The 27,377-nt window shown below is 32.1% G+C and overlaps 1 protein-coding gene across 5 annotated transcripts in view; it reads left to right on the top strand.

Moving 5' to 3' along the window:
• The window catches only part of ANKHD1 (ankyrin repeat and KH domain containing 1), a 129,900-nt gene that overhangs the window by 75,495 nt on the left and 27,028 nt on the right, over positions 1 to 27,377 (top strand). For 4 of the 5 annotated variants that reach the window (XM_074212820.1, XM_074212819.1, XM_074212818.1 and 1 more), the window contains 12 exons: positions 150 to 293; positions 1,694 to 1,796; positions 9,457 to 10,206; positions 15,821 to 15,966; positions 16,109 to 16,220; positions 16,669 to 16,814; positions 17,323 to 17,465; positions 17,828 to 18,041; positions 21,833 to 22,008; positions 22,231 to 22,393; positions 24,006 to 24,101; positions 25,748 to 25,864. In XM_074212820.1, the coding sequence (XP_074068921.1) occupies positions 150 to 293; positions 1,694 to 1,796; positions 9,457 to 10,206; positions 15,821 to 15,966; positions 16,109 to 16,220; positions 16,669 to 16,814; positions 17,323 to 17,465; positions 17,828 to 18,041; positions 21,833 to 22,008; positions 22,231 to 22,393; positions 24,006 to 24,101; positions 25,748 to 25,864 (2,310 nt within the window). The remainder of the gene's footprint in view (positions 1 to 149; positions 294 to 1,693; positions 1,797 to 9,456; positions 10,207 to 15,820; positions 15,967 to 16,108; positions 16,221 to 16,668; positions 16,815 to 17,322; positions 17,466 to 17,827; positions 18,042 to 21,832; positions 22,009 to 22,230; positions 22,394 to 24,005; positions 24,102 to 25,747; positions 25,865 to 27,377) is intronic. The other variant, XM_074212822.1, reaches the window with a different exon arrangement.

Genomic DNA, 27,377 nt, shown 5'->3' with positions numbered 1-27,377 from the left:
ACTGAAAAGTCCTATTTCTAAAGTTTATGATGATGAGAAGCTAAATTTATAGCAGGTAACTTCATTAAATCTTGATGGTGCTATATAATCTTTAGATTTTTAACTTAAAAACACTCACTAAATTAATTTTTATGTTGTTATTGTCTTAGGATGGCTCAACAATGCTTATTGAAGCTGCAAAGGGTGGTCATACCAATGTTGTTTCTTATTTGCTTGATTATCCAAACAACATTCTCTCAGTTCCTGCCACAGACATGTCTCAGCTTACCCCACCTTCTCAGGATCAATCTCAGGTAAATTATAAAATGAAGTTTGAGAATATAAATATTATTAAAATTGAATTCATTTTGAGCATAAATTACATGGCTTGTTCTGTTAAAATACCTATGACCATAAAGTTCATAACCCACTGTATTGGTCTAAGGTAAATAGAAAGGATTACTCTCATTCTTTCTTTCTTTTAGTTTTTGCAAGGCAGTGGGGTTAAGTGGCTTGCCCAAGGCCACACGGCTAGGTAATTATTTAGTGTCTGAGGCCGGATTTGAACTCAGGTATTCCTGACTCCAGGGCTACTCTATTCACTGCACCACCTAGCTGCCCCACTCTCATTCTTTCTAAGTGCTTAGTATAATATTTGAAGCATTAGTATCTTTTTTGTGTTCTTTTCTCAATCTCTTTTATTAACCTAAAAAGTTTTTTATTCAAAACAAAATTCTTTGGGGGAAAATATAGCTGGAGAAAATCTTTATAATAAAAAACATGCTTCAAAGACCAATGGCAGCCAAATAAATGTTTTCTTAATTTGGGGAGTTTTTCATATTGTATCAGCAATTTGACTGCACCTAAATCCAAACTGCAGGTTAATCAGGTTAAGGACACAGTCTTTAAAAACATCCATCAAGGGGTGGCTAGGTAGTGTAGTGGATAAAGCACCGACCCTGGAGTCAGTAGTACCTGGGTTCAAGTCCGGTCTCAGACACTTAATAATTACCTAGCCGTGTGGCCTTGGGCAAGCCACTTAACCTCATTTGCCTTGCAAAAACCTAAAAAAAAAATCCATCAAATAGTTATTCATGTTTTTGACATTTAGTATTATTTTCTCATTTAACTGAACTTAGAAGCACCATTAAAATGGCTCTCAGAGAGTGTTAAGGGTTATTCTAAGAAATAGAAGGAAACAAATGAATCCTGAATTCCATTTTTATACCAAGGTTTTTTAATAATAAAATATCAAAAATGAGAATATATTTTTAATTGCCTGGATAGAAACATGTTCCTAAATTGAACCAGCTAGAGTACACAGAATGTGTGTGTGTGTGTGTGTGTGTGTGTGTGTGTGTGTGTGTGTGTGTGTATACATGCATACATGTACACTGCATACACAAAGTTGTTCATTTTAGGAGGAGTTAGGATACTCTGTGACATCTGAAGCCCATGAAGATTAAGGATTATACTTGTGAACCATCCTGAAGTTCTTTTCTTAGTTCTGGATTCATTAAACATTTCTAGAATGAGTAGAGCTAATACCATTCCTCTTTGAGATTAGCATCTTAAGGGGGAAAAAAAACAACTTGATTATGTGAAACATTATAGTTGAAAATGAAGACTTTTGGGGTGAATTGTAAACATACGTAAATTTGTTGTTCTGTGTTGCCCAAACTGAGATAATTTTTTTTCTGAGTTGACTTTTTAGGTTCCACGTGTTCCAGTGCATGCACTCGCCATGGTTGTACCTCCCCAAGAACCTGACAGAGCTCCTCAAGATAGCTCCCCAACAGTCTTAGGAGTACCAAAAGGTTAGTATTTGAAATTTTTCTCAGAAATAATAAAAATTTATCATATGATTTATTGATGAACAACTTTAAGAAATCAGATAATAGGGGCGGCTAGGTGGCGCAGTGGATAAAGCACCGGCCCTGGAGTCAGGAGTACCTGGGTTCAAATCCGGTCTCAGACACTTAATCATTACCTAGCTGTGTGGCCTTGGGTAAGCCACTTAACCCCATTTGCCTTGCAAAAAAAAAACAAACCTAAAAAATAATCAGATAATGCTTTAATTTTATTTGGTATTAAGCATTGAGCTAGCTTGATATATTAGATAGAGAACCTGTCTAAGAGTCTAGAGTTCCTCCATTACACCTTGCCTGTGTGACATGGGCAAATCATTTAATCTTTCAGTGCCCCATGGAACTTCCTGATTCTCTCAAGTTGAAGTACAGTTTGCATTTTTGCATTGTTATAAGGAGTTTTCTCCTCCTTAATATCCTGCATTAATAAAATTGCACTCCTTGGCATAAAAAAGAAAAAAGGAAAGGTGGAAATGTAGGGGTGGAAAGTGGAAAGAAAAGTAGAAAAAACATGATGCCAAGAAAAAATAACTTTGTCTAGTATATAACTGTCAAGTTTAGTTGGATGTTTAGTTCAAGTGAGTTAAAACCATTCTTGGTTGATTACACTAAAATTTGAAAAGCACTTTTTACACATTAAATTTTTTTGTTAATCAACTAAACAGTATGCTGAAAGAAAAAAGCCCCATGGAACTTCCTGATTCTCTCAAGTTGAAGTACAGTTTGCATTTTTGCATTGTTATAAGGAGTTTTCTCCTCCTTAATATCCTGCATTAATAAAATTGCACTCCTTGGCATAAAAAAGAAAAAAGGAAAGGTGGAAATGTAGGGGTGGAAAGTGGAAAGAAAAGTAGAAAAAACATGATGCCAAGAAAAAATAACTTTGTCTAGTATATAACTGTCAAGTTTAGTTGGATGTTTAGTTCAAGTGAGTTAAAACCATTCTTGGTTGATTACACTAAAATTTGAAAAGCACTTTTTACACATTAAATTTTTTTGTTAATCAACTAAACAGTATGCTGAAAGAAAAATGACTGTTGATCCCTGCACATTCTTTTCTTTTCTTTTTTTTTTTAAGTTTTTTTGCCAGGCACTTGGGTTAAGTGGCTTACACAAGGCCACACAGCTTGGTAATTATTAAGGGTCTGAGGCCAGATTTGAACTCAGGTACTCCTGACTCCAGGGCCGGTGCTCCATCCACTGCGCCACCTAGCTGCCCTACTTTCTTTGTCAGGATTAAAATAATGAAGTAGCTTCCTTTAATATGTAAACCTGGTTGTTTGAAGAGATGGGATTCTGTACACTGTTTAAGGGACACATACTTATGAGTTCTGACACTTGTTTTCTGCAGTGCTTTGTTGTATGTATATGTATGTGTATATATATATATATGTATGTATATATACATGTATATATACATATATATATGCATCTTATACAGTATTCTTAATTTATACTGTATTCACCTGTAAATGTGTTGAATGTATTTGTTATAAGGGAAGGTCCTTATGGGGACAATTGTCTTTGAAAGGTAACAGTAGGGCGGCTAGGTGGTGCAGTGGATAAAGCACCGACCCTGGAGTCAGGAGTACCTGGGTTCAAATCCGGTCTCAGACACTTAATAATTACCTAGCCGTGTGGCCTTGGGCAAACCACTTAACCCCATTTGCCTTGGAAAAATTTTAAAATAAATAAACAAACAAACAAACAAATAAATAAATAAATGGAAGGTAACAGTAATGTAAAAGTAAAAAGGGAATGAGCATCAGTAAAACATTATTTGAGGGGCAGCTAGGTGGTATAGTGGATAAAGCACCGGCCTTGGAGTCAGGAGTACCTGGGTTCAAATCCGGTCTCAGACACTTAATAATTACCTAGCTGTGTGGCCTTGGGCAAGCCACTTAACCCCATTTGCCTTGCAAAAAAGAAAACATTATTCGAGTGGCATGAGCTTTTTGAAATAGGGGAAAGTATAGGATGTTCCAAATTAGGAGGAAAAAAAATTGTAATCCTGTTTCAGGATAGTTCAGGCAATGCCTACATATAGTTTAAAATATGAAATCATTTTATTTTTTATGAACAGATCTTAACTTCTTGATATGTTCCTAGTTTCTTAGCAGAAAAATAGATGAGGAGACTAATTGCAACAAGAGAAGATACTTTTTAAGAGATATGATTTTAGCAGTTAGAATTAAGAACTTCAGTAGCTTTTAATATAGCTTCTCAGTTTGTATTGGGGAATATTTTTCATTAGTTTTCTTTAAAACTGCAGTAATAAAAAATTTTCAGAAAATCAACTTTTTATCCAAGTAATATGAGACTCCATTGCTAGTTGAATGTTTTTAGAGTATTTAAATTAAAATTCCTCTTTTTTTAACTACTTATCACATGGTAGAGGGAAAAATTAATGCATTTGGAATCAGAGAATCTAAGTTCAAATCCTGACTTTTTCCCATCTGTGCCTTTGAAGATACTTCATATATTAGAGCCTCAGTTTTCTCATTTATAGAAAGGATTTTGATCTAAATAACTTTTAGATTCTTTCAAGCTCTAACTCTATGATTGTTACAGAATAAGTTGATTTATATTGAAGAACGGATTCATCAGGGTAACAAATAAATGAAAAAAATGTTTGAATCAGATATACATACAAAAGAACCTTAGGACACTTTAAAAGTGAAGGATTAATTCTACTGTCAAAAATAGTTTTTCAAAAACTGATGTACATGCAGGTAACCTGATTTTTGCTAGCTCATTGGTTGAGTTGAATTTTGAAAGTCTTACTAGAATGTTCTTTATGAGTCACTAAGCCAGAGGAAGTTGGTCCTGATGTCCAAGGGTAAGGTTCAAGCTTAATAATAAATAAACAATGAGCAGTGAGCATAACAAAACTTCTTTTGACATTACTTTGCAGTGACCCTGTTATATTCATACATGTAAATGTACTTGAGGAAATGAACTACTTGGAAAAATCATTTGATAGAAAATACATAACAGTAATAATTTGCACTTTCAGAAAAGCTAGCCATATACATCTTCAATAAATAGAGATTCATAATTATTATTTTTTCATTTGGTAAAATCCTTTATTTCATTTTTCTGCACTGTTACTATCTTCTACTTTTATTACCTACTTCCCAAAGTGTCTCAAAGAAAGTTAACTTCAAATGATTAAATGGCTCTTTTTGTCTTGTTTTATTCATTTATTTATCCTATTTTATTTAACTTTTTTTTTTACTCTTTTAATCAAGTTCATAAGTTCCTAGTACTTATCTCATCTCCCAGGATCCCCTTTCTGCCCTTCTCTTTCAGAAATCATGCTTTCAAATAATTCTTTTCATACTTCTTTATCTAGCAATCTGATAGGCTTTAAAGATAATTCCATAGAGTTATCATTTATTCTCGTTCTCACTATTCTTTCACAATTCATATTCATTCTATCCTGGTCCCCCCTTCTTCCTCTAATTTAATCATTTTTTCTATTCCTTTCCTACCTGAGTATTTAGTGCCTAATAATTTAGCATTTTATCACCATTAGAATCAACACTATTATTTTAAACATGAACAGATATGTGAAAATGACATTCTTAGTTGAAGGAATTTTTAATATTGTCTAAAATTTTTTTAATATTGTCTAATTGCAGATTAGTTTTGCTCCTGAAACAGAACTACAAAAATGTCTTTGTATATGTGTGTATGTAAATTTGTGTGTATACATATGTGTGTGTTTGTAGACACACACACACACATAAAAGAATTACCAGACTCTAAAGACTCAGATTGTTAGGAAGGATATTGCTTAATTCCTAAGTTTTTCTTCTAAACCCAACAATTATAATCTTTGGCATTAAGTTTTATGTATGAATGAAATCACTTCCTTTCCTTTACTCTGTTAATAACAAGGTCTGAAGAGACATGCTAAAGGAAAAACTAAACTAAACTAAATTCTTTTTCACTGCAAGTACTTTTGCTTTTAGAACCCATCATTTATTTACCAAAGGATAAGAATATTGACTTCCTCATTTAAATGTGTGAGTTCTTTATTTTTAAAGTAATTTTATACACACACACACACACACACACACACACACACACACATATTTATGTATGTGTGTGTGTGTCTGTGTGTATACACACACATATACACTCCAGACCTAGATAGGTAAGGTTTTTGGTGTTGATGGGAGCTAGTAGCATTGGATCCAGTGAGAATATTAACTTAAAAGATATTAAGAATTTAAGACATGTTATTTATCTAACTGGGGGAAAGATTTGCTCTTGAAATCTGTAAAGAGATGGATCATCATACTTATTTGTGACATTTGTTAGGAAATTAAGCTACCATTTATAATTCAAGCCTAATCTTAACTGTCTCCTAAGACTTGTATAGCTTTTATGTTAACAGTGAACATTGTTATTTATGAATGTGATTTCAGATAATAAAAAAGCTAACAACTAAGTTTTTGTCACTTGAAATAATTTAATGCTAAACCTACATTCTAAAAACAGGTTTTCTCTTTCAATCATATTCCCCCCCCAAAAAAAAACCCCAGTGTTCTTAATCTGCATATGAATTTCAATTTGCTCCTAAGAAATTGTATCTCAAATTCATGGACTTTTTTCTCCAGTTTTAGTGTATTAGGGGACAATAGAGTAAGAGTCTAATGAAAGTCTTTTAATTCTGTCTCCAGAACTACTAGCCTAGCTAAATATGTAAAGTCACTATCAGATAGTGATTTTTATCTGGCCATAAAAGCTTATTAAAGCATAGAGGGTTTTCAGTCTCTATAAGTAGGAGTGCCCACACTATTGACATCTTGGATACTTTTAAAATTGAAAATAAAAAGTAGATGAAAGAGGAAGTGGTTGAAAGATAGGCATTTAAATATTAAGTTCTATATAGAAGAAGGAAAAGACAATATAATATGCTAGGAAAAGACAATGTAAAAGGGAAGAAGCCCCAGAAAAACACTCTCCCACATTGCATCTATCTTAATTGCATTCTCAAAAGGTATTACTTTGATGGTGTTACAAATTCTTACAGGAAGACTAAATTTATTTTCAGTTAACAAAACAGATGCAGGAAATGGTATCCTGCAATAAAAACCTGCATAACCCAAAACCTAATTTGTGTAAGTCATGATTTAGTTGCCAAAAGGAAACTTATGTCACTTATTGCTAAATATAGTTGATGCTTCAGACTTTAGAGATATCACATTATTTCTTCTTAATCTCTATAACTATATTTTGTGTCCTGGGAACAAAAGATTTTAATTGGCAGTAATTTCTGGTCAAAACTGTGGTTTTTATTTTCAAATGATTCTTGGATTTGCTTATACAGATGATTTCATTAAATTCAACTTAAATAATTGGTAAAAGCAACAAATTGTATCCATTCTTTTAACAGTAGGTTGAGCTGGTATTTCTCACTGATTTCCAAAAGCATCTAATTTCAAAAATCTTTTTTGGAAAGAAAGTTGTTCTTAGGTGGCAAGAATTATACTACCAATAAGTGTATGTATAACTGCTGTTAGCATCTACCACATTTTCTTCTTGTTACCTATTGTTTTCATGGGAAGTTTTGGGAAGGTGCATTAAATCTACACTATGGTAACACTCATTATAACAATTACAGTCCAGATTTAAAAGGAGCTACTTTGAGTTCTTATATATTTTAAGTTTGATTTATCCCTTCCTTTTTCTTGTTTTTTTTGTACACAGTTCTAGTCACTTATATAGATCAGTTTTAATTATCTCTTTTATTCTAAGCTTCTTAAATGAATTTATATCAGCAAGATTAATGGTGCCATTTTGATCTGCCATTGACCTCAAAAGTTCTTGATCTTAAAATAGCATATCACATCATGACTACCAGACTTCCCTCTATTCTTTATTCATAAATCAAAATTATATTGCATTTATACAAAATTGTTTTATATCTCAAAAATGATCACAGGTGAACACTCATTCTTGGAAGAATTTCCAGTTCAGTAATTTGTGTAAATGCCTTATGCAATTAAATTTAGTTATGCTTTAAATTTGCTACTTTTCTGCTCTATTTAGTTGTAACTTCCCTGACCTCTGTAATCAAAGTAGGTACTATGAACAAATGCATTGTCATGTTTGCTCCTATGGAATTTTAGTGTAATAATTGTTTAAAAAAGTTGTTACTCAAGAAATTTTCCTTTATTGCTATGTTCAACTGATATTCCAAAATTGATTGCAAGATAATATGTTTTCTGAAGATATGAATTTTGTTTTTAATTTAAAATTAAGCTTCTTAAAATACTTGCATTTGTTGTGTTGGGAATGGTAGGATTTTGACTGTCACAAAAGAACTAGTTTATAAGGGATAAAACGTTAGATATTTTTATATACTTGATGCAGCAGAATACTAGAATTTCTTTAGTAAGAAAACAGTAGAACTCTCTCTTCTTTTCTTCTGAGGGCTCATAATCGTTAGCATTCAAGGTGTGTTAATACTTCCCTCATAGCCTTATATTTTTTCTTTGGACCTAATAACAGTTGAGTGTGGTTTGAATGTATATTGCTTCTCAATTTTTAAATATCTATATTACTTAAGTGACTAGGTACATTGACCCCAATCCAAATCAACTCTCACCTAATTTTGGCCAATCCTTTCTAAATGTGATTCATTTAATTCACTTCTAAAACAGTTTTTTATTTGCATTACAAATTTAGAGTGTGTGTATATATATATATATATATATATATATATATATATATATATATATATATATATATATTTTGTAGTTAAATGATAGGATATTTAATTTTTTAGCAGCTATAAATAGGATAGATAAAAGAGGAAAGGAGGAAAAGATGAGAAACTGACCTAATTATTTAAAAACTTTATACCTAAACAATCAAATTTCAATTATTTTAAGCACCACTCATAAAACCAAATGTTACCTGGTTCTCTCAAAACCATTTATTTCAGGTTGAGTTTGTCTTTCCTCCAAAATAATAAATAAGACTTTATCCTTTCTGATTTGTTTTCTTTTGATTGTCTGTTGGATACTGTGTTGAGTGATGTGATATTTGTAGTATCCAAAGACAGAGAAGCTGTAGTAAGAAAAACTTAAATATTAAAAAGATCTGCAAGTTTAAAGCATGATAAATTATGATCACAATGTGCTACATCTTTAAGATGAAAAAAAAATGGAAAACTTCTCCAAAGCTGTACCTATAAAGTACTCCGTCTTTTATTATCTCTTATGAAAAGTTAATGTTGTTTTTGAAAGTTTTACTAAGCCCATTAGACCAATTTCTAAAATAAGATGGATAATAATTAGATTTGATGCTCTTTGAATCCATTCTATAAATTCAGTCTAACATTCCTTTAGTTCAAAATAATTATTACTTAAAGCATTAAGTATGAAAATTCAGATCTCAAAGTTGGGTCACATGCCAGTTTACAATGTGTTGTAAATGAGCATAAATGTAAATCTATTTAATGTTAACATGACTTTTTTGACATACATTCTACAACATTTAATAGTAAGGGTTTTTGTGGGGTGGGTCTGGGAAGGGGGTGGCTAGTTTTTTTTTAGCATGGCACTTTTTCAAACATTTTTCGTGTGCTTAGGTACATCCAAGCAGAAGTCAAGTTCCCTGCAGGTAGCAGATCAGGATCTACTGCCATCTTTTCACCCCTACCAGCCTTTGGAATGCATAGTAGAGGAGACTGAAGGCAAGCTGAATGAACTGGGACAACGGATTAGTGCTATTGAAAAAGCACAACTGAAATCCTTGGAGTTAATTCAAGGTGAACCTCTGAACAAAGATAAGATAGAAGAACTTAAAAAGAACAGAGAAGAACAAGTCCAGAAGAAAAAGAAAATACTGAAGGAACTGCAGAAAGTGGAAAGGCAATTGCAAATGAAAACACAACAGCAATTTACCAAAGAATACTTGGAGACCAAAGGTCAGACAGACACATCGCTAGCCCAGCAACAGTGTCCTCACAGAAGTGTCTTTCCAGAAGGGGAAGGAGATGATAGTATCCCAGAGGATACTTTTTCAGTGTTACCTCAGGTTGATGCAGTCTTAGCTAAGGAGGAAGATGATGATGGTGAGCAACAATCTCCACCACCTGCAGAACAAATTGACTTTGTCCCTGTCCAACCTTTAACATCTTCACAGTGTAACTTTTCTGGTGACTTAGGTTATAATGGGACAAATTCTCTTGAACTTCAGAAAGCATTAGGTAATCAGAATGTAGTACAACAGCAAATTGCTGGACATGGGCAGGGATTATTAGTTCAAGAACCAGAAGGATTAATGGTTGCAACTCCAGCACAGACGCTTACCGACACTCTTGATGACCTGATAGCAGGTGGGTTAAGAAATATATCTATATTTATACATATGTACATATATAAAATATTTTATTTAACTTGTGTGCTCAGCTTCTTTACACATACCCTCTAAAATTCTTGTTTTTCAATTTGGAAATATCTCATTTCTTTGTTTTTGAAAAGGAATTAAGTACTAAAACCAAAGTTTTCTTATTTTTTTCCTGTCTTTGTCACTTTGCAAAAATGAATAAAAAATAATAAGTCCTTATAGTTGATCATCTTTAAAACTAAATTTCTGTCCACTTTTGAGAGGGTGAGGTGGGAAAAGAGAAAGGGAAATAGGGAAGTTGAGGAGAAGGGAAGGAGTGGGGAAATTTTCCTTTATTGGAGACCTCTGGTATATCAACTACTTTAATAACTTCCTCACCTATTTGTATGGTTTCTTAGCTTATAGGGAATGATCTTTGATTTAAAAAAAAATAATGGACTCTTCCATAATCCTTGTGGAAAATTGCCATATATTATTTATCCATCTGTTAATTCACTGCACTATTTATTTTTTCTATCTGGAGCCCATAATGCAACATCATCTTTAGTTGCATTGTTTTTGATTTTGTTAACTTGAGTTATTGTGAACTTTGCTGTTCATAAAATTAAAGTACTGAAGAGTAGTCACAGTGTGGTGGGTTGAAGACTTGAGTCTACCCCTACATTAACAATCTAAATAAAAATACCCCAAACCTTATATGAAAGGACTGGCAATCTACAATTATGTTTCTTTGTTTAATTACTGTTTGGAAAAGTTTTAACTATAGGCAGATTCAACAAGCTTACTTTGCCTTTCATTGTCTTCCTAGCAAAGGGGTGAGACAAATAATTACTTTACCTTCCTAAAAATAGTTAATGAAACGACTATTTGAAAGAGCCTTCATTCTGAAATGGCTAACTAAAATGATTTAACTTGAGTACAAAAGGATCATTTCAGGAATTTAGACCCAAGAGAAATAGTTAAAAGCAGGCCAGATCTTAGGAACTTGATTCCATCATTTTCCCCTTTCTTTCATTTATTGCCTTTTGTTGTTTGTTCTTATACCTCTTATTCACTGACTCTAGTTTTCCTTTCTGTTTATTTCTTTGTGAGATATCAGCCCTTTTTAATCTTTAGTGGCATTATTGAAATGTGATTCTTTAAAGTAAAAATATTTCACTTCTGAGTATCAATTATTGGCAAGCTGTTAGTTATGTGTAAGATTATCTAGTGTTTTTTTAATGTTACCTTGAGTTATGTACATCACCCTGCAAAGGAGGAATATCTTTAATTTTTAAAGGAAATTTAAAAAACAGTAAAAGTCTTCCAGTTATTGTGGTTTATGGATTTATGGTCCATATCCTTTAATTGTTGTATAGTTTCAACTTAACTCTTATCTATTGTAAATTTTAGTGGCGAATATATAAATAAATCTCAATGTTAAGTTTTGAGCCCTCAGTTTGGACAAAAACATCTTGGACTAAATGAAGTTCAGTGATAATAAAACTCTGGTGACTTGCATAATACTTTTAAAACTCTGGATCCCACAGTTAGAATTACTTCAAAGAATTATGATTTCCTTGATAGGGGTATTCCCCTCTTTCACAAAGATCATAACATCTCTATATGCCTTCATAGATAGTTTTTCCTGGGTTACTATATTTGAAAAAGCAATCCCTATAAATTATCATCTTACAATGAACCTCTCTGCTGTTAACTAGACTTGTCCTCAGGTAACTAAATTTCTGTCCACTTTTGAGAGGGTGAGGTGGGAAAAGAGAGAAAAAAAGAAAGAGGGAAATAGAGTTGAGGAGAAGAAAAGGAGTGGGGAAAGAGAGAAATGAGGGACTGAGAGGCAGAGTGAATTTCTTTGGGTTAGATGTAGTGGGAAAGTACTGAATTCAGACTCAGAAGACCTAGGTTAGAATCCAGGTTCTGCTGCTTTTAACTACTTGTATGACCTTAAATAAGTCAATTAACCTCTCTGGACCTCAGTTTCTATTAGTCTAGGTGATCTCAGAGGTGCTTTCTAACTTTATGATTTTTTAAAATTTATTTTTATTAATTTTTTTTTTTGCAAGGCAGTGGGGTTAAGTGGCTTGCCCAAGGCCACACAGCTAGGTAATTATTGAGTGTCTGAGGCCGGATTTGAAGTCAGGTACTCTTGACTCCAGGGCTGGTGCTATCCACTGCGCCACCTAGCTGCCCCTAACTTTATGATTTTTTTAAAGAATCTTAGTGCTTAGTTCACATTTTAAATATCCCCCATCACTAGTCAATCCAGTTAAATGCATTTTTTTTTTTAGGTTTTTGCTAGACAATGGGGTTACATGCATTTTGGAAAAATTTCTCAAAGGATATGTCAAGTCAACAAATTGATATTATCCCTTTATAAGTGTTTTTAAAATTAAGAGAGGTTTCAAATTTAAATTGAAAAAATTTTTATTGGCATCATGAATTGCAAAATTAATGATCAGGAATCAAAAAGTGACACATTCAAGCACTTCAACCATTTTATTAAATAAAAGAAAATCGATATTTAGTCATAATTTGATATCCAACTGCCAGTTTGCTTCATCACTATAATAAATTATTAACACTCATTTTATAACATCTGTAAGCATTTTTTAAAATAACATTTTTAAAATTATGTTATTGTCATATAACACAATAATTAAATTTCTATTCCTCAAGTAATAGGAGCATCATGACATATTCAATAGAAAATATCCTCTAAATCAGGAGGTACTTAAGTTCTAATTCTAGTTATGTGATTAGGCAAGACATTTAGTTGCCCAGGCAACTATAAGACAAAATTGCAGACAGTTGTGACCTCAGCATTGGTCTAAGAAGTTTCCTCCCTCAAGTTCCCTATACCAGTGAAATCCCAAATCCTGACTGCCTCAAATTGAGCCTTAGGTACTTCATGCTGAAAACATTACTTTAACAATAGTCTTATAATTTGTTATGATTTTTTTTTTGTAATTGTGGTGTGGGAAAAAATTGAATTCACCAAGAAAGGTAGTGCTTTTCCAAACCAGAATTTTTTTTAAATTTCTAAATCAATTAAAAAGCAATTTAAAGGTACCCAATTAAAAAAAAAACTTAAATCACCCAATTATAAATTATTCTTCATTGTTTTTTAATATGATAAACACTTCATTTTTCTATTTGTAACATGCTGTACTTCAATGATTAATTTTACTCAAAGAAGCATTCAGATGCTAAATTCAGAATGTTAATCATTACTACAATAATAGTAATTAATAACTGACCATTAATATAATGCTTTTAAGTACATTATCTCATTTGATCAACTAAAATGAAAAATTAAAGATAAAATATCCTTTTTCTCAAAGGAAAACAATGATATATTTCATTTTATTCAATTCCACATTGATTTTTTTTAAATGCTGTTCACAAATTTTACATCTCAGTTTAAGTACTTGACTGCTATAGCCTTCCATTATTTACAACAAACAAGGTTAGGGTTTGACACAGAAAAGTAGTATTACAGAGGCAAAATATATTTTAATGGAAAGGATATATGTAAATAATAAATTAATGAATTTATTTGAAAAAAATTGAAGCTAAAGAGGGACTAAGTGACTGTGAATGGTGCTTTATGACATTAAAAAAAGGAAGATTGGCTAACTACAAGCAAAGAATATATTTTGGAATAAACTTAGAGGATATAGGCTAGATGTTATCATTTTGAGATATTTTGAACTTTTTGTAAAATGTTTCTTATGTAGTGTTTTTAAGCATATATTACATCAATTCATTTCTGTTCATATTGACTGGTGTATATGACAAAGTATTGAAAACTAAACAAATGGCCTGTGTTATTTACCTTGTTTTATGTAAACTTGATATAGAGAAATACGACTTGAAAAAATAAATCAGGAATGGGTTTTAATTTTTGTTGTACGGAAATAGTAAGGTTTTAAATGAGAAGCCCCATTCAAAGCAAACATTTATCATAATTTATTATGCAAACCACCATTTTAGAACCTGACTATAAGACAAATCGAGGTTTAATAAATTTTATTTCAAGGACCCTGTCCTAAGTGTACTCTGTGACTCTGATATAATTGTCAAGTATAAATAGATTTACATTTACTTTGAATACATTTAGTATATTTCAATAGGTAATATTTTTCCATGACCCTCCTTTAAGGAAAGACTTTTTTATTTTCCTATATGACCTAATAAGGTGAAGGATGGAGTCCATAATACCAGTCTTCCTACTTCTTTCTCTCTTATCCTTTAAAATGCTGGTAAATCCTTTGTTGCTCTTGAATTAGAGATTTGTTATTAGTTACTGATAACTTTTTTTTTGGTTTTTGTTTTTTTGTTTTTGTTTTTGCAAGGCAAACGGGGTTAAGTGGCTTGCCCAAGGCCACACAGCTAGGCAATTATTAAGTGTCTGAGACTGGATTTGAACCCAGGTACTCCTGACTCCAAGGCCGGTGCTCTATCCACTACGCCACCCAGCCTCCCTTAGTTACTTATAACTTTTAACTGGAGGAAAAACTTAGGAATCTTATTTGAAGTTTTAACTTTTTGATAACACTTTTTTGTTATTCCACATGTACTTTAATGCCTTTTCCAGTTTGTTTTTTTTTTGTAGATCTTTGAGGCTTTTGGCAGAGATGTTTTAGGTACTTTCTATTATTAAAGAAAAAAAATCTTAATTAGAATGGTACAAAATAATGTTACTAGTCACTTTTTGCATATACAAGTTAATTACTAAAAAAAGCAAAGGAAGAAAGAAGAAGAAAAAAATTTTGGAACATCTCCTATATAGTTGTTAATGATGATCAAAAGGTCTTAAGTTTTAAAACATTTCTTCATACTTTGGAGAAGTACAGCATGAATAAGCAAAATTCCCTAATTATTTTTAAACCTTATTTAAAAACTATTAATAAAAATATTCTAGAGTCATATAGTGTTTTACTATAGACCAGGACATTTTAATATGTCATCAGTACATCAAATTTTGTAACAGTTGTTAGCAAATATTCTCCTCACTATACAAATGACAGCACTAAGAAGTTGTGCTAGAAAAGGCACATTCATCCTGAAGCACTAATGTGTGCCTGCCTCCCATATAATGAAGTAATGACACTCAGAAAGCCTCCAAAGATTTACTGGCATAAAGCACCTCTTAAATGGTGACAGATTTCCGTATGTTTTATACTTTGGCTCCATTTAGCAAGTGACAGGGAAGCTTATTAGGTATTAAAGGAAATGGATTAGATACTCATAATAATTTTTCAGGGATACCCCTGAGTTCCAGTATTCATTTTTATTAGTTTGATTTTACATCATGGAGTTCTTTTAGGATAATTTTTAAGTGTCTTAAATAATAAAATTCATGATATTTTACCTGCTAATAATTGTAATTAAATAAAGTAACTACATTTCAACTCTCATCACAATCAAGAACATTAAGTGTTTATTGCACTCACACATCATATAGAAGCTGTTATCTACAAAGTTGTCTATGGTGAAGTGTTTATTTTAAAAAAAAATTTATGATAGGATACTTAGTATAACATACTGTTAACCTCCCTTCCTTTTAGGAAAAGAATTTTAACAATATGAATTTTGTTTTTCAGCTGTGAGTAGCAGAGTACCCACTGGGTCCAGCAGTTCTTCTCACACTACAGAATCCCCTACACCTGAACCCTGTACACAGACTCCAAGCGGTGTGGCTTCCCAGCCAATGCTCCCTATGTATCCTTCAGTTGACATAGATGCCCACGTAAGTAGATTATTTTATAGATTTCATTTGGAAAATTGGAATCTTAATTATATAAAATTTGGTCACACAAATCTTCTCTATCTCTATTTGAAAAGTATTTCAGATAAGAAATATTTAATCTTTTTACTTTTAAATTTCCTAGACGGAGAGTAATCATGACACTGCATTAACACTTGCCTGTGCAGGTGGTCATGAAGAACTTGTGTCCGTATTAATTGCACGAGATGCAAAAATTGAGCACAGAGACAAGAAAGGTAAGTAAAATCTTTGCACACACTTAAAGTTAGCAAAAAATTAGTAGATTTTTCAACTAGGCAATAATTCAATGAATAGGTTTTTTTCACATTTGAAATTAAACACATTTTACCCATGATCACTTAAGCTCTTCTTTGGCTCCAATATGAAGCTTTTCAAAATCAATATTTACCTAATTTGAAAGAAGTACAAGTTTTAATTTTCCTTCTCCAAATCTAATACAAAAATAGTACTGAGGAAGGCATCAGTTAAAAAGGTAAAAGTCTTACAATCACTCTTTCTGATTTAGAATTACTTTTTTTATTTCAATATAAGATGGATGTTTATCACTAACAATCAATTTAGTTTATTGATTAGTGCTTTTCCTAGAGTAATGAATAAGAATTAAAGTACAATAAAACAGATGATGGGAAGTGCTCAGGAAATAATTACTCTTTTTTGGCTTAGGTTTTACCCCACTGATACTAGCAGCAACTGCTGGGCATGTTGGAGTAGTGGAAATTCTTTTAGATAAAGGTGGAGACATAGAAGCACAGTCTGAACGCACTAAGGACACCCCACTTTCACTTGCATGTTCTGGTGGACGTCAAGAGGTAACTTTTTTTAATATTTTACATATAATTTTGACTTTCTTTACAGTTATGCATATTTCTATCATTTTAACAGCATACAGTGAAAAACTTACACATCTCTTCCTCATTTTGCTCTGTTAAAGAATAAGATAAATATGAAATTTTTTTGTTTATAGGAAATGCCATATAGTAGAATCTACATTGGACATCAGCTTTTCTCTATGAAATCCCAAGCTTATGTTATTCTTCCAGTTAAGATCATAATATTAAGCATGAAGTAATCTTTCACTATTTACCCATTTGAAAAATTAACAGGGAGACATTTTGCTGATGTAGTTTGGTGTTTTAGAGCTTTAATATACTGAAAACAATATGGGTGCTTTTTAATCTCTGGAGACTTAGTCTTTTTATTGTACTTCCCCTTTAAACAAAAGTCACAGATTTTGATATCAAGACCCCAGTGTTTATTTTTTCCAGATTGATGAACCCTTCCTGTAAACTTGACTTCTCTTCATACTTTACTTTACAGGTAGTTGACTTGTTGCTAGCTCGAGGGGCAAATAAAGAACATAGAAATGTGTCAGACTATACACCATTGAGTCTGGCTGCCTCTGGGGGATATGTCAATATTATTAAGATTCTGCTTAATGCTGGTGCAGAAATTAACTCCCGGTAAGAATTGTTCATTCACAATAATCCTGAATATTGTCATCTAAAGTCCAAGCCATTTCTCCTAAATGTTTGAACAAATTAGTTTTGTTAGTTTTAGATTGTTAACCAAAATTCTCTATCTAAGTGCTTAAAGTAAACAATAAATACAGACCTTGTTTCCTATTTTACTGCTTTCAGTGATCCATAATTTCATTAGTCTCTTTTTTTAAGGGAAGAGGGGACTATAAGCTAACCATTATCTAGGAAAAAAAATCACCTTTTCAAATTTTGCGAATAAAACAAAATTTGTAACAAAATATTTTCCTCTTGTGCCTTTTGTGCTGGATGTTTTCTGCTTGCTGAGAATTTTTTTTCCTCCTCAGAACTGGAAGTAAATTAGGCATTTCTCCTCTCATGTTGGCTGCCATGAATGGGCATGTTCCTGCAGTGAAGCTGTTGCTTGATATGGGTTCTGATATTAATGCTCAGATAGAGACAAACCGGAACACAGCGCTTACCCTGGCCTGTTTCCAGGGACGAGCAGAGGTAGTCAGTTTGCTTTTGGACCGAAAAGCAAATGTTGAGCATAGAGCAAAGGTAAATATTCTGCCTTTATAACACTTTATATTGTCTCTCCAAGAGGAGAATAACTTTAATGTTATGTTTAATGAAATTTCTTTTAATGGTTCATACAAATTATAACCACTTTTTTTCCTCCTATGTTGACAAGTAAGAATTTTGGCAAAGACATACTCAAATGAACACTAACTTGAAATCCCCATACTCCCTATTACTTTATTTTAAATAGAATTTCTGAATTGTAAGGGAGGTCAGAAGCCATCTAATTCTCACTCATTCCTGAACCTCCACAGCATAACCAACACATGTTTAACTAGTTTATAGTTGAGGGGAAACCCCCTACTTCCCAAAGCAGTAGTAACCCATTCAATTTTTGAATAGTTTTTGTTTTGTAAATTTTCCCTCATATTAGACCTCAATATGCCTTTCAGTATTTTCCTAAACATTCTCCTTCTGAACTTAAAATTGATACTCATATGTTGCATATGGAAAATGTATCATAAATCAGTCTGTTGTCACCACCATGTCACAAAAACGACTTGTAGATTCCAACATACTTTAGAGTATCTATTATATATGGTTATCATTCTACTACATATGATTTTTATATTAATCCTCTAATTTAGTTTTACCTGAAGGCTTCAAAAAGTATTTTTTTAGGAAAAATTTTATTTATTTTGAGTTTTACAATTTTTTTCCCCTAATCTTGCTTCCCTCCCCCCCAAAGGCAATCTGTTAATCTTTACATTATTTCCATGGTATATATTGATCTATGTTGAATGTGATGAGAGAGAAATTATATCCTTAAGGAAGAAAAATAAAATATAAGAGATAGCAAAATTACATAATAAAATAATGGGTTTTTTTTTTTGCTAAATTAAAGGTAATAGTCATTGGTCTTTGTTCAAACTGCACAATTCTTTCTCCGGATACAGATGGTATTCTCCATAGCAGATAGTCCAAAATTTTCCCTGATTCTTGGACTTTTGGAATGAGCAAGTCCACCAAGGTTGGTCATCACCCCCATGTTGGTGTTAGGGTTTCTGGTTCTGGTTCTACTCATCTCACTCAGCATCGGTTAATGCATTTTGTATTGCATTGTAAATACATTTTATACTATGTATTTATATTAGTTTCACTTATATTATTATATATATTAATATTGTATTTCTTTTGTATTATATTGTGTGGTTATCAACAAGCAAACAAATGTTTCAACATACAGAGAAGAACAAGAGAGAATAATATAAGAAACTGTAGGCTTCTTTTTCATATTGTCATATTAATATATCTGTAATTTAGAGGGCAGCTTAGGTGGCATAGTGGATAGAGTACTGGCCCTGGAGTCAGGAGGACCTGACTTCAAATCTGGCCTCAGAAAGTTAAAAATTACCTAGCTGTGTGTCCTTGAGCAAGTCACTTAACCCCATTGCCTTGCGAAAACCAAAAAAAAAAAGTAATTTTTTAAAGTATTAAAATAGGACTTGTCCTTCTGAACTTTTTTGTTCTATGAATTTAAAAAAATATATCTTTTTTTTTTAAATCTTTTACTGCCTCCTAACCTACCATCTCCCCTATCAAGTATAAGCTTTATTTTGTAACCTATGTATAGCCTAGCAAAAGCGTGGCCATGGTTCAAGATTCATGTCTCATTTAGTTCCTCTAGTCCAGTGATTCTCAAGTTTTTTGGTCTCAGGACAGCTTCACATTCCAAAAAATTATTGAACACACCAAGGGTCTTTTGTTTATGTAGGTTATGTGAACCAGTATCTCTCATTAAAAATTAAAACTGATCAATTTTAAAGTATGTTTAAAAGCAGCAATAATAAACCTATTATGTGCTAAGATAAATATTTTTATAAAAAATAACTTCTAAACAAAAATTTAATGAGGAAAAATGTACTATTTGGCAAATCTTAGTAATGTCTGTCTTATTAAAAGACTTGTGAATTCTCATATCTGCTTCTGCATTCAATATGCTGTTTTGATTGAAGTAGAAAAAAAATTGGCCTTATAGAAGTTAGGTAGTTGGAAAAGGGCAAAACAATTTTAATGTTAGTATTATAGTAAGTATTATAGAAATATTTTTGGAGTTCTTTGGCAGAGATGTTGAAATGTTTTGCCATTTTCTTCTTCAGCTCATTTTACAGATGAGAAGAACAAGGCAGATGGGGATAAGTGACATATTTAGAGTCACACAACTAGTCTGAGGCCAGATTTAAATTTGTGAAGAGGAGTCTTCCTAACTGCAGTCCCAGTACTCTATCCACTGAACCACCTAGCTGCCTACAGCATATATTTCCTAATATCATTGTAGTGCTTGAATTTAGAAAGTTGATTATAAATTTTTTTCCTCTTTAACACCCTAAAGTACATAGATAATTTCTTCATCTTTAACATTTCTCTAAGGAAAAAATATTCTTATCATTAATAAAATTTCAAACGCTATTGTATTCTTTTTAGTATTTGCAAGGCAGTGATTTGCCTAAGATCATACAGCTAGGTAATTAAGTGTCTGAGACTGGATTTGAACTCAGGTCCTGGGGCAGCTAGGTGGCGCAGTGGATAGAGCACCGGCCCTGGAGTCAGGAGTACCTGGGTTCAAATCCGGTCTCAGACACTTAATAATTACCTAGCTGTGTGGCCTTGGGCAAGCCACTTAAACCCATTGCCTAGCAAAAACCTAAAAATAAATAAATAAATGAACTCAGGTCCTCCTGACTCCAGGACCTGTGCTCTATGCACTGTACCACCTAGCTGCCCCTCAAGCACTACTGTATTCTTGATATATTTTTTTGGGGGGTGGGGGTTGCAAGGCAGTGGGTTTAAGTGGCTTGCCCATGGCCACACAGCTAGGTAATTATTAAATGTCTGTGAGGCCACATTTGAACTCAGGTACTCCTGACTCCAGGGCCGGTGCTCTATCCACTGCACCACCTAGCCGCCCCCACTGTTGTATTCTTTTCTCTAATTTTAGTTGCATATTTAGTTCATTGATTTCGTCTTTCTCTAATTTATTCATGTAAGCATTTAACGATACAATATATCCTGAGAGCTGCTTCGAGTGAATCCCATTGGTTTTGGTATGACCCACTGTAGTATTCTTAACAGTGCCTGAGTCTGGTGCTTAGACCGAAATCAAACACAACTTAGAATTGTCCTGATAATGAGACTCTTGACAGCTCTGTAAATTTTTTATTTTTATTTTAGGAATCTCTTAATAAAAGTGATTTTTTTTATCCATGTCTTTTAAATATTTAATTTTCTAGGCACAAGAAAGTGGAACAAATAATGTGGAAATTTTTTTATGACTTTATATGTACAATGGGTATTATTTCTTGTCTTCTCAATGGGAGGGGGAGGGAGTAGACGGAGAAAGCATTTGGAATTGAAACTAAAAATAAATATTTTAAAAAGAAAGAAAATGAAGTAGAGATGCATCCAAATAATCACCATATCTGTGAGTTATTTCATATTAGGAAAAACTAAGAGTTAACTGAAAAATAATCATTTTCTAGTATCTCTGATTGTGTGTGTACTGTAGGGAAAATTCAGGATCTTTTGGAAATGCCTTTGGAGAGAATTGTTATGGCTTCAAATATGTAGACTTGAAGTAATGATTTTGTCATTAGTTTTGATCAGTCATCCAAGTTTAGTGACCTAAAATGTTCTCTAATATATTGGTATTATATCTACAATGAATAATGCCTAACTTAAACACTAAAACTAAAATTTTCTTATCATTTGCCTTCTAACCTTTGAAAAGTAAGCCATACTGGTTTGTGTCAACATTTTTTTTCTTTATTCAGACTGGCCTTACCCCTTTAATGGAAGCTGCCTCTGGAGGATATGCAGAAGTTGGAAGAGTTCTCCTTGATAAAGGAGCAGATGTCAATGCTCCCCCTGTGCCTTCTTCACGAGATACAGCTTTAACAATAGCAGCAGACAAAGGCCACTACAAATTCTGCGAGCTACTTATTAATAGGTAAAGTCAGGTTTTATAGATGTATGGAAATCTGTCTCTCTTTTACTAAGCTCTTTAATGCTAATTACAATGCCTATATTTTGCTGAAATTTTTTAAGAAAGAAAGGTTTTTTCCAAATTACATTATAGTATCTGATAGAAAGTGTCAGAGAACACTAGAAAAATTCATTCTTTTTTTAAAGTGATAATAAAACTATATTATATATACTCTGATTTTTATAGGGGAGCCCATATTGATGTTCGTAACAAGAAAGGAAACACACCACTCTGGCTGGCTGCAAATGGTGGTCATTTTGATGTGGTACAGTTGCTTGTGCAAGCAGGTGCTGATGTGGATGCTGCAGATAACCGGAAGATTACACCTCTCATGTCAGCATTTCGCAAGGTGATTTGATGCAAAAAATTGGATTTTAGAAAAAGTCAAGTCATAAAACTTGGATTTGATTCCTGCTTACTAGCCATGTGACTTTATACAAATCACTTAATCTCTTGGGCTCATTTTCTTCTTCTGAAAAATGAAAGTATAAGATTAGGTTATCTCTTCAATCCTTAGTTTCAGATTTAATGAGACTGAATGTCAAGTGACTGAAAGTTAAATTATTCCTGAAGCACTAATATTCTCAGCAGAAATTACTGCTTTTTATGTCAGAAAATAGCTAGAAACCAGCTATTTTATAATGTTGCTGTATGGGGAAAAAATCATATACAAGAAAAAGTGTTATTTGTTGGTAGTTGAACTTTATTAAGTTGATGAAGGTAGGGTGGGTGGGAGGAGAAAAAGTAGCTGTTACATATGAGAATTTGCTTTACCTCATTTAAGAAGCCCAGTTTCTTAGTATATTTTTATAAGTTGAACAGTATAAGTCAGTTGCTTTTGCAACATATTTTCTCAACAAACTATTTTGCAAATTGACTTAGTAGCAAGAAAGACATTTATTTGCAACTTTTACTACAGGAAGGAAAAGAAATATTGATACTCTAAAATAACTTTAAAGAAATCATGTTTAGGGGCAGCTAGGGGGAGCAGTGGATAGAGCACAGTCCCTGGAGTCAGGAGTACCTGAGTTCAGATGTAAGTTCAGACACTTGATAATTATCTAGCTGTGTGACCTTGGGCAAGCCACTTAACCCCATTTGCCTTGCAAAAACCTTTTTAAAAAAAAAAGAATTAAAAAAAGAAATCATGTTTGTCAGTCATATGTTAATTACAGATAATTGAATTATATTTCTTACTAATTGGTTTTCAAATATTCACTCAAATAACGTACATATCTTTATTGGAAATTTTATTTGAAAAAGAAAAATGAAGTTTTAAGAAAACTTTTAATCACTTAAGTCTATAGTTCCTTTTTTTAATTGGTGAAGCAATGGGGTTAAGTGACTTTCCCAAGGTCACACAGCTAGTAAGTTATTCAGTATATTTGAGGTTGGATTTGAACTAAAGTCCTACTGACTCCAGGGCCAAATGGGTGCTCTATTCACTAGTCACCTAACTGCCCCACAGTTCATCTTGCTGAAAAGAGCTAAGTTTAGATTCAACAGGTTTGTTTCAAAAGGCAAATTTTTTATTTTACTTATTCTAGATAAAAGTGTTGTTTAATCTCTTTTGGGGCAGCTAATTGGTGCAGTGGATAGAATACCAGCTTTGGAGTCAAGAGGACCTGACTTCAAATCCAGCCTCAGACACTAATTATCTGTGTGACCTTGGTGCAAATCATTTAACCCCCCTGCCTTGCAAAAAAAACCAAAAAATAATAATAATATTTCTATTTTCATTTGGTTATAGGTTGATAATTGAAACCAAGAAAAATTACCCTTTCCATGAAACATCTTTTAGACTTTTTTCTCTCCACAAATATGAAACTTTTTAATTTCCTCATCTCGTTTTGAAGTGGATACTTTATTCTCTTAAGCTAATTACCCACTTATTTTCATTCACTTATAAATTTTTATGCACATAGGCAAAAGTTGAAGAAATTTTCATGTATTCTCCATAGGGCCATGTTAAAGTTGTGCAGTATTTGGTGAAAGAAGTCAATCAATTTCCATCTGATATTGAATGCATGAGATACATAGCTACTATCACTGATAAGGTAAGTGTAATGATTCTGAAACATTGTTCCCCAAAGAAGTGTTACACTATGGCAAAGTGAGATTCTGTTTTTATTAACAAATGACCGTTATTTTTATAAAAGGTTTATTGATGTATTTTATCTTAAATTTGGTATTTATGAATTTTATCTTAAATCCTAATAACCTTTCTGAAACCTTTTCCTTTTTTTTACAACTCCCCTAAAAAAAGGCAAAACCATTTCATAGAAAGATTGTAACTAATAGATTTTGTAACATCCTGTACATATTGTATGCCACAACCAAGAAAAAAGGAATTGTTCCATCATTGATCCTCACATCAATATTATCACTGCAATTGATCTAAATTCTACTGTCTTTTAGGACTGTATTCATTTACATTCTTCTATTATTTATGCATATTATTCTCTTTGTTCTCCTTTCTTTGCATCAGTTCATACAAGTCTTGTTTCTTTGAACTCCTCATATTAATTGTTTATTATATTATTAGTTCTTTATTATAATGCAATAGTATTGTTACATTCACATACCAATATTTATTAAGCCATTTCCCCTTGATCTTTCGCTTTTAATTGGCTCATATGTAAGTTAGATGAATTGCTTTTGATAGTATTTTGAGATTTTTTTTCTTTTATCATTTGGTCTGTTATCTTATTTATGTAGTACTGCTACCTCAGTTATAGCCAGAGGTTTTAGAGAGATGACTTCTAACATATGACAAAGTGAATTCAAATCCTGATTCTGAAACATTCTATCTGACTATTGGCTAGTTGCATAACCTCTCAGGACTTTAGGTCAGAGCTGTCAAACATGAAACACATAATGCAGCCTGAACTAAAATTGTAATTGGGAAATATTTGACATAATAAATAAAAATTCAGTAAAATAGAGATAACATTACATTTTAAAGCTAAGTCAGTATGAGCCCTACACGGATTCTTATGTCAATTAATTGGCCCCCATTTCTATTTTAATTTGATGCTTCTCTCTATGAGATGTCTTTCTAAAGATCTCTTAAAAACTGTACATTATAGAGCAATTGTCAGACTGTCTTGAGAGAGTTTCTTGTTTATGAATTCCTTATGCCAATGAAATCACAAATGTAGACAAAAAAAATTAGTTAACTAGGTAAGATATATAGTTATTAAATGATACCTTCCTTTACTGAGATTACTTAAATTTCAGGAAATAGTACCTAACATAGAACCCTAGAGGTGTACTTCAAAGTTTTTGGCTTTCATATAACATTCCAAACAAATTGTGACAGGTCATGAAACCAGAAATTAAAGGTCCTAACCCTTTGTATCTTTGTTAGGCCTCTAGAGTAGGCATGGTGAACCTAGAACAACGAGAACCCTCATCCTTCTTGTTCTCTACTGCATTATCCTGGACTGTTGAGAAGTTTCTAATTTTGAAAATCATTGCATTTGATAATGATGAAAATGTGTTTAATACAAATAACTTTGAAAATTAAGATACTAAAGTCACCTATTTCAGGTTAATAAAAACACTTGTTTCTTATTTTGAAGAAAGACTGCTGCCCACATGGTTGAATTTTCAATTGTGTAAACTTTTCTCTCTGAAACGTGTGCTTCATAGGTTTTATTTGGTCTGTTCCACAATTATTTAGTCTTATTTTCCATCCTAGGAACTGTTGAAAAAATGTCACCAGTGTGTTGAGACAATTGTAAAAGCTAAAGACCAACAAGCTGCTGAAGCAAATAAGAATGCTAGTATCCTGCTGAAGGAGCTTGATCTAGAAAAGGTAAATGGGGAAACAGTGTTTCCTTTTATAAGTAATGCTACAATTCTAAGAATTTGATTTAAAAGAATTTATTACTGTATTACTATTTGTATTGTTTTGGAAAATGTTTTGCCATGTGGTACTTAATAAATAGGTTAAGATCTAATAAAGCAAATAGTTCACCTTTTGAAGCAAGCATTACATTTGCCAAATGATACTCCTAGATCAGTAGTTTTAATATTTAGTTTGGATAGTAATGTAGTGAAAATTTAGTCATTTTCAAACAGTTTGCTATATGGGCTAGATTATATATTACCTCATATAATTTTTTTGTTTGGGAGTATTACATTTATATTTAAGGAATGAAACAATTAGGATCTTAATAGGTATTATACTATAATTGTTGAAAATGTTATAATTTATAAAGAAATATTTCCATTGATCTAATTAGTTTGTTGTATATAGTATACAGTCTTGTGTGCTCCTTTTTTTGTTCTCCAACTTTCTCAGTGATTTTTATTGAGTTTTGGCTTTTCTTCCCTAATAAATGTGTGTTTATCAAACATATACCTTCTGTAAATATACAGTGGATTTTATTTTTGAATTCTCTGCTCTATTTATTTTGGTATTCTTTTTCTGACATGACACTTTTTGAAGTTATTTAATCTTTATATAATATATTTTGAGATATGGTAATTTTTTTATGTTCTTACCCATCATTTTCCTATAAAAATGTCTTTGACCACTTTAAATTAATATTAATGTTGATTTATATTTTGTTAAATGTTTATTAAAGTGTCAGTATTTCCCAAACTATTTGCTTGAGTTAACCATGAGTGAACTTTATTCCTTTATTTGTTGGATTCATCCTTGATTTCAATCAAAATCATTTTGAGGTTGTTTTTATATAGATATATGTCTTGATGATGCTCAAATGTTTTATTTATTTTATTATTGTAAAAGTTTTTCTTTCTATAAGGTTTTTTATTCTTATTGGTAATTTATGAGTATGTAGATTATATTTGTGGGTTTATCTTGTATCTTGCTACTTTACCAAGATAATTTGTTACCTCAGTGTTTTTACCGTCTTCGATTTGTTTTTAGGAAAATATATAATCTTCTCATCTACAAATAAAGAAATTTAAATTCCTTCATTATAGATGTTTATTCCTTCAATTTCTTTTTCATGATGTACTATCTATTTGCTTAGATTCCTAAAACTGATATATAGAAGTGCCAAGAGTGCTAATCCTTGTTTAATAGCTTTTTACTCCATTGTATATAATTAATACATTATCAGATGATATATGTATTACATTTTGTAAACCAATATTTTATATATATGTGTGTGTGTTGTCATTATAATCATCATCATTATTATTATTACTTTAAATTAACTATATATTCCTTGTGAGCAGCATGGGCTTTTTTTTTTCTCTTTGCCTTAGTGCCTAACAAGTAATAGATAATTAATAAATACTTGTTGAAATGAACTTTTTTTTTGGAAGTGGTAGGGGGTATGAGAATGGAACTT

The sequence above is a fragment of the Macrotis lagotis genome, chromosome 1, assembly GCF_037893015.1.
Source record: "Macrotis lagotis isolate mMagLag1 chromosome 1, bilby.v1.9.chrom.fasta, whole genome shotgun sequence".
In the NCBI taxonomy this organism is placed as follows: Eukaryota; Metazoa; Chordata; class Mammalia; order Peramelemorphia; family Peramelidae; genus Macrotis; species Macrotis lagotis.
The sequence above is the reverse complement of the archived record's forward strand: the minus strand, read 5'-3'. Positions and strand labels throughout refer to the sequence as shown.